Source organism: Oikopleura dioica, chromosome PAR (assembly GCF_907165135.1).
Source record: "Oikopleura dioica chromosome PAR, OKI2018_I68_1.0, whole genome shotgun sequence".
Lineage (NCBI taxonomy): Eukaryota > Metazoa > Chordata > Appendicularia > Copelata > Oikopleuridae > Oikopleura > Oikopleura dioica.
In genome coordinates, this window is record NC_137293.1 from 16591282 (window position 1) to 16599423 (window position 8142).

General features: G+C 38.5%; 1 protein-coding gene across 1 annotated transcript; it reads right to left on the reverse strand.

Moving 5' to 3' along the window:
• Positions 1-964: 964 nt before the first annotated feature.
• Positions 965-8083, reverse strand: LOC145702137 (uncharacterized). Its single transcript, XM_081779345.1, has 14 exons — positions 8027-8083; positions 7731-7986; positions 7521-7676; positions 7307-7479; positions 7086-7266; positions 6975-7042; positions 6686-6934; positions 6227-6398; positions 5846-6166; positions 2215-2268; positions 2085-2155; positions 1976-2042; positions 1542-1927; positions 965-1153 (listed from the first exon to the last, which is right to left on the reverse strand). Exons 1-14 carry the CDS (start codon positions 8081-8083, stop codon positions 965-967), a joined length of 2400 nt encoding a protein of 799 aa, XP_081635471.1.
• Positions 8084-8142: the final 59 nt, after the last annotated feature.

Consider the following 8142-nt stretch of genomic DNA (forward strand, 5'->3'; position numbering starts at 1 on the left):
TCTTAGTTTCTGATTCGAATTTTCTTTGATAAGATTGCGCGTTGGTTCTATCAGTCTCTGAAAACACGTCATCTATGTGTAGTAGCACTAAGCACTAGTTTGCTCGCTAGCGCGCTGTGGAAAATCACGAAAAGGCGAAAGAAAATCGCGCAAGTGATCAAAAAACTTCGATACGAACAAAGTTTTCGATAAGATTTTCGATCATGACGCCTTCGCTAAGAACTTTTTTCTTCAATTTTTAGATGATCAACGTTATTTCCTTAGTAATAAACGGCGAGGACTGCTCCTCAACTCGACTTTGGATAGATTCGAAAGCCCAAGTCAAAGTTTTCTTTCACATTTCCATGACTCCAAAATAGTCTAAATTTTCTCGTAACTCACGGAAAATCGAATTTACGGAAAATCGAACCTCTCATTTATTTAGCCCGAAACATATAAAATTTTTAAACAGAATAAAAGCAATCATTTTTTTTCAATAATCAAAATCTCACGAGAAAAATTTTACAAAAAACATGATGCTTTTTGTTTTAGCAGTTTTATTTACAGAAAATTAATATTAAATCTGACATAATCAAAATCAGCAGCTTCCATTTTGTACTTGATAGTTTGTCGCTGTCCATCCGCCTCGCTTTCGATTTCTTGCCAATTCCGTTCTTCACCATCATTACCATCAATTTGTTGCGCGACAGCTTTGAATCTTCCGCCGCCTTCTGAAATAAAATTTTAAAAATTGAAATTTTCATTTTTTACCTTTGTTCCAGATTGATAAATAGAACCAGCCATCTCCTTCTCCCCAATATTCATCAGCACTTTTGAATTTCAAGTGCCATCCTTGTTCCGCGACCTCCCAATTATTGAAATAATGAAACTTGTCGAAGAGTTTTTCGATATTCTTTTTAGCTTTAAGAACATTTAAACCCTCTTTCCTTGAGATTTATCGTATTTTCTCCAAGCGCGACCAGCTTCAGCACTTTTGCAATTCTCCTTCTTCCATTGGTCCTCTCACTCCACCATCACTAGTCCATTTTTCGTTTCCGAAGAACTCGCCCGCTCCACCGATCGCCCCCAACTTCTCCCTCATCTTCTTCAGTTCTTTATTTCTTGCTTCAACCCTTTTTTCTTCCTTTTTCGAAACTGGCTGATGGTTTTTCCGCTGTTCTCTCAATTCTCGCCCCAATCTCTCAATTTCCCTTTTCTGATTTTCAATTTCTCCTCGATTTCTTTCTTTTTCTTCTTTCAAAATCGACTCAAGATTTTCAATTTCCCGTTTCGCTTTTTCCAGCTCATTTCGTTGCTTTTTCTTCTCTGACTCGTTTCGCTAGAATTTCGTATAGACATTTCCAAGAAAATCTTTTTTTTACCAATTCTAGCTGGTCGATCATTTGCCTCGAATATTCAAAATTCTTTTCAAGCTCGTTGTTGATTTTTTTCAATTTGGCGAGTTCTCGCTTGAGATTTCCATTTTCTTCTTTCAATTGCAAATTTTCCTAAAGATGAGTAAGATCAAAACTATAAATATCTGAAGTAATTAAAATACTCACTCGATTTTGCTTCGCGATCTTCGCATCTTTTTCTTTCGCTTCTTCTTTCAGTCGATCTTCCATGATTTCGTTGAAAGTATAAAGTCGATTCTGCAGTTCTTGAATCGTTCTATCTTTTCGCTGAATCTCTTCCTTGAGTCGTTCAACTTCGTCATTCTCATTCGGAAAAGGTGGAGGAACGATGCTGCTCGGTCGCTCGTCGTTTTCGATTCTCCCTAAGAAATCAACGAAGAGATTCTCATCCCGGAGTTTGATCGCGTTTCTTGGCCGTCTTTTTCGATCCAAACGAGTGCATTTTTCAAGAAGAATCTCAAATTCTTCGAATTCATCTGTTTCGCCGAAGGCTTCGAAAAGAGAAGTGCGATTTCCTTTTTGAATGTTCGTTTCTAAGGAATTTGAAAAATTTAATTCAAGAATTCAAAAAGTGAACTTACGAATTTCAGCAAACAGTGCGGGCTGACCATTGACTCGGCCAAATGGATGCTCCAAGGTCAATAACTCCTTTGAAACAGATGAAATTTGACTCGAAAATAACCAAAAAACCTGCAAAATGAGAGCAAAGCCCCAGACGTCCAGCCTCGCTGACTTCTCCACATGTTCTCCAGAAAGAATTTCTTTAACAAAATATTTAACTTATAAATCTTTTAACTTATAAAATTCCCTTTCATCTTACCTGGAGCAGCGTAGAGAGGAGTGTAGTTGATTGAATCTCCACTTTTTGTCGTGACTAGGGTTCGCAATCAAATAATTTTGACCATCTTGAATAACAATAAAATTGAATTTTAGTATAGTAAATCGGTATAAGGGAATCTTAAAAATCGAAAAAAAATGAGAAAAATAAACAAACAAACAAATTATGAGCTAGAAATTCCGGAAAATAATCAATATCTTGGGTCACAGGTGTTCTACGATTTCGCAACCTCGACCATACATTTATACAGGCAAAATAACCCTCCTGTCAAAAATTCAAGCGATTTGGAATGGTTGGTGGATCGTACTTGGAAATTAAAAAATTATTGTTTAGAAAAAAGTGCGCGAAATTCAAAATATGAAATATGCTGAACAAAGAAGATTTCTTATCTGTACAAACAGAATAATAATAAAACAAACGGCTATAAAAATATAAAACAATGGAAAATTTAATGATGACATAATACTTATCATTAAAAAATTTGTCGAATCAGCAGAAAAAATCACGATACATGCATATATAAACCAATAATAATAAGAACTATTTCTCTCTTTTCAAAAATATCACACTATGTATTTATTCATATAAAAGGATGTGAGCACGACACATAAGACACATAAGACTTGACTTTGTTATCGATAATTTTCTTGATTAAGTAGTAACAGCTGGGTACCCCGCTGAGAATGCCTTATCATCAAAGCCATAATTTCTCCCCTTATAATATAATTTCGGATCACATGTCAAGTCATGTGATCGAAGATCAGCTCAATTTATGCGCAGCTTCCCCTTGAAACTGACAATTTTCTTGAATACGTTGTCCCAGCTGGGTACCCCGCTGTGAATGCTTTATCATAGATGCCGGAACTGTTCCTTTTGTCACATGATTTGAGAACACCTGTTGAGTCATGTGACTTGATATCAGGTCAATTGATGCGCAGCTTCACCTTGATACTGACGATTTTCTTGAATACGTTGTTCCAACTGGGTACTCCGCTGTGAATGCCTTATCAGCGATGCCAGAACTTTTCCTTTTGTCACATGATTGCAGAACATGTGTTGAAACATGTGACTAGGTATCAGATCAAAACATGCGCAGCTTCACCTTGATATTGACGATTTTCTTGAATACGTTGTCCCAACTGGGTACCCCGCTGTGAATGCCTAATCAGCGATGCCAGAACTTTTCCTTTTGTCACATGATTGCAGAACACGTGTTGAGTCATGTGACCGGATATCAGGTCAATACATGCGCAGCTTCACTTTGATACTGACAATTTTCTTGAATACGTTGGCCAGATTGGGTACCCCGCTGTGAATGCCTAATCAGCGATGCCAGAACTTTTCCTTTTGTCACATGATTGCAAAACATGTGTTGAGTCATGTGACTTGATATCAGGTCAATTGATGCGCAGCTTCACCGTGATACTGACAAATTTCTTCAATACATTGTCTCAATCGTTGTTCCATAAGTTAAGCATAGTCAACTTTAAATTTCTTGTAATTTTTGATGAGGTATTTGCTGTTTTTATCTTAAAAACAAAGACAAGAGCATAATAAATTCATATCTGATAACAAATTGTCGAAAAATTGTGGAAAAAGCAATATTGTCGGACATAAACATGTCATACGATGTACTTGAATACGTTGTCCTAACTAAGTACCCCGCTGTGAATGCCTGATCATCGATGCCAGAATTTTTCCTTTTGTCACATGATTCGAGAACACCTGTTGAGTCATGTGACTGGATATCAGGTCAATTGATGCGCAGCTTCACCTTGATACTGACGATTTTCTTGAATACGTGGGCCCAACTGGGTACCCTGCTGTGGAAGCCTTATTGTCGATGCCAGATATTTTTCTTTTGTCACATAGCAGGGTAGGTTGATCATAGAAAGAAAATCATCAGTATCAAGGTGAAGCTGCGCATGTATAGAAAAGATATCTGGTCAAAAAACTAAACATTTCCTCGATATTCGTGTGACAAACGGAAAAATTCGGGCGTCGATTATAAGGCATTCTCATCGGTGATACCATTAAGGACGACATATTTGAGAAAATCGTCAGTGTTGAGGTGAATCCGGGGGTAACTCGGTTATGACGACATCTTCAAGAAAATCAGTAGTGTGGAGGGAAGCTGCGCATGTATTGAGCTGATTTCCGGCCAAATGACAAATTGTGTGCTTTGACATCATGTGAGAAAAGGAGAAACTCTGGCGACGAGGATAAGGCATTCACAGCGGGGTACTCAGTTGTGACGACATATTTAAGAAAATCGGTCATATCGAGATGAAGCTGCGCATGTTTTGAGCTGATATCTGGTCACATGACTTAGTGGGTGCTTCGACATCATGTGCCAGAAGGAGAAATTCTGGCGACGATGATAAGCCATTCACAGCAGGGTACCAAGTCGTGACGACATCTTCAAGAAAATCCCCCATATCGAGATGAAGCTGCACATGTTTTGACCTGATATCTGGTCACATGACTAATTGTGTGCTTCGACATCATGTGATAGAAGGAGAAATTCTGGCGACGATGATAAGCCATTCACAGCAGGGTACCAAGTCGTGACGACATCTTCAAGAAAATCCCCCATATCGAGATGAAGCTGCACATGTTTTGACCTGATATCTGGTCACATGACTAATTGTGTGCTTCGACATCATGTGATAGAAGGAGAAATTCTGGCGACGATGATAAGCCATTCACAGCAGGGTACCAAGTCGTGACGACATCTTCAAGAAAATCCCCCATATCGAGATGAAGCTGCACTTGTTTTGACCTGATATCTGGTCACATGACTAATTGTGTGCTTCGACATCATGTGACAGAAGGTGAAATTCTGGCGACGATGATAAGCCATTCACAGCAGGGTACCCAGTTGTGACGACATATTCAAGAAAATCCCCAATATTGAGATGAAGCTGCGCATGTTATTAGCTGATATCCAGTCACATGACCGAGCACGTGGTTTGACATGATGTTACAAAGCATGAAATTCTGGCGTCCATCGTAAAGCAAACACAGCGGGGTACCTCTTCGTGAAAGCGATTTCAAGAAAATTATTTTTATCAATGTGACACTCCTAAAGTGAGTGAGTTCTGTTTATTAATGCTTTTTTTTATTATTTATTTAAATTATGAGTATTTATATAATTTATATTTATTTTTTTTTTAATTTTTATTATTAACTTTATTTGTTAAGTTATTATTAAATATTTTATTAATTTATCTAATATTTTTTAATTAAAGTTATTAAATTATTAATTTTATTATCATAAAAAAAAAGAAAATAGAACAAGTGAAATTGATTTGGGCCAGAGTTTGACTCGGCGCTTTGCTTCAGCACTCGGGCGCCACCCATACAGGGCAGCGCGCAGCCCGCGCCGATGAAATTCGTTCTTTTTTCCGGGGCCATATCTCGAGTTCTACTGAAGATTATTAAATTCTGATTTCAGAAATGAAATCTTGATGATTGAAAAGGGGGGAATCCTGAAAACGGTTATTTTTAGAGCAATTTTAAATTTTGAAATTATTTGATTGCGAACCCTAGTCGTGACAGTTCGATGGACGGAGCTGATCGAAACCGCGCTGCCGAAGTCGCCCAGTTTTACCTTCGATTTTCATTAATTTACAGTTCGAATGATATTTGCTTACTGTAATAAAATCGCCGAGCAAGAACACATTTGCTGGCTTTAAATCGATGTGCAGCTTGTTCCGCTCGTGGCAGTAGCTCAGAGCGGAGATGAGCTGCGCGCCAATGATCCTCGCCTCGTCCAGCGTTGTTCGTCGTTGGGCGTCCTTCATCTTCTCGATCCAATTGACAAGGCTTCCACCAGCGCAGTGCTCCATGATGATGAAGCACATGGAGCCAAAGGCCCATTCTGGCGTGTGCCGATCGAGGAAATCGACAAATCGGACAACATTCACGTGGTCTGAAAAATTTCAAATGCTGCCTTTGTCTCTTTCCCCGCAAGAGTAAAAAATAAACTTACCGAGTTGTCGAAGAGTCGCCGCTTCTTGTTGGGTGCTTTTCCAATGGCTAGCGTTTTGAAGCAGAATCGCCTTGACGATGACAGTCTCTCCCGTCGAGGTGTCCAAAGCCGTCGTCACTCCCTGGTCCGTTTCGAAACGCGCAACGTCGATGTTCGCGTATTTTCCGTCTTTCTTTCAAAAAGTTACAAAATCAATCTTCAAACTAAAATTTTAAACGTTTGTAACCGAAACAGACTCTCTGGCATTTTGGTTGATAAAAAGCTTATTTCTCTCACGGCAGATTCCACTGTGAAACGAAGCAACGACTGATTCTGCTGCTCATGCGCTTGGTGCAAATATTTGCTTGTAGGCTCTGCTGACAACTGCAGTTCGAATCAGAACTTTTTTGACATTTCCTGCGTAAAAATCAAATCACAAATCAAAACTCATGTTTCTATATTCGTCCACATTCGCGAAACAATGTCAAGTGCGGCAGAGCAATTTTCACTTTCCAAAAAGTTCTGGTCAATTTTGTAAAGAGCATAAATTCGTCTCGAGTAGTCAGGAATTTCTTGCTCTAAATATTTCTCCATCAGTGGTCGTTGTTGAATTAGTTCTTCGATTTTTATTTCTGCTTCTTGGGTTGCTGTCACGATGATTCCCAGTTCTTCGGAGAGTTCTCTGATGAGTTCGGGGAGTTCTTCGCAGGGCTTTCGTTTTCCTAGATCCTGGAAATTTGGAAAATTCAATGCATTCTTATATTTTTACTTTTAACGATAAATTTGTAGAAGAGGAATTTGCAATGACTCGCCGTCTTTTTCGTATAACAAAATAGTCTTAATTTCATCGTTAGAAATGAGAATAGAAACTGTCGAAAACCTGAAAGATTCGGTAAAATGTGCTCGACATATTCTTCCTCGCCTATTTTTGCAAATTTTTCTCGAAGGAGAAGATAAAATCGCTTCCATGTCACTTCGAACTTTCGAAGTTTTTCGCTGAGCTCAAGAAGCAAATCTTGAATTCGAGCGAAGAGATTGTCGATATATGCGACTTTTATGCGCTAAAAACACTTCAGAAATTTTCAAGTTTAGAGAAAGAACCTTGAATTCAACTAGAGCAAGGGTATTCTTCGGATTCTGAGGAAGATCTTCTGATTTTTCATCTTCTCCAGCGAGAATCTCATTCAGCTTTTCTCTCAAATCATCATCTTTCATATGACACTTTTCGGCGGTTGAGCACAAAATTGCAATTTTTTTATCAATCGAATCCAGTTCTATAAATTTCCGTTTTCAAAAGCTGTCAAATAACTGTTACTTTGTCGCTCAGATAGAAGTCGAGCTAGGCTTCCTTCGATCGGATGAAGTGGCAGAAAAGGGTTGGTCTTTTTGTCCGGCCAAATTTGGATGAGAAACTCAAGAACTCCTTTTTGCTCAGTCAGCGACATCAACCGCCAGTTAGATTTGTTTCTGTCTTTCTTAGTGAAGTTTTCAAATGTTGAAAAAATAAAGAAAAGTGAGTTGAAACCTTCCTTGTATTGCTCTAATAGAGTCCTCCTCTTGTTTTCATCCCGCATGATGGCAACCATGTCCGCCTTCGTCTCAAGATCGACCTTTTCCGAATTTCTAGCGTCGTTGACAAATTTGAGAACATCTTTCAAAAGCGCCAAAGTAAAATATTTCGCCACTTTTTCCATTCCTCCCGAATTTTCAGCTTCAGAAATGGTTTGAATCAAAATTCCGCACATTTCTCGCGTTTGAGCTTCATTTGTCGATTTTTCATTCTAGAGCAGTGTTGTTACAATGATCAGATGATGATCTTACCCGGTGGATTTTGAGGATTTCTCTGATATCAATTTCATTTTCCTCAAACGGGTTCATTTCTTTTTAAATTTATCGAAGCAAATGTGCGATTTTTTTGCTTTGAGCAAACACTTTTT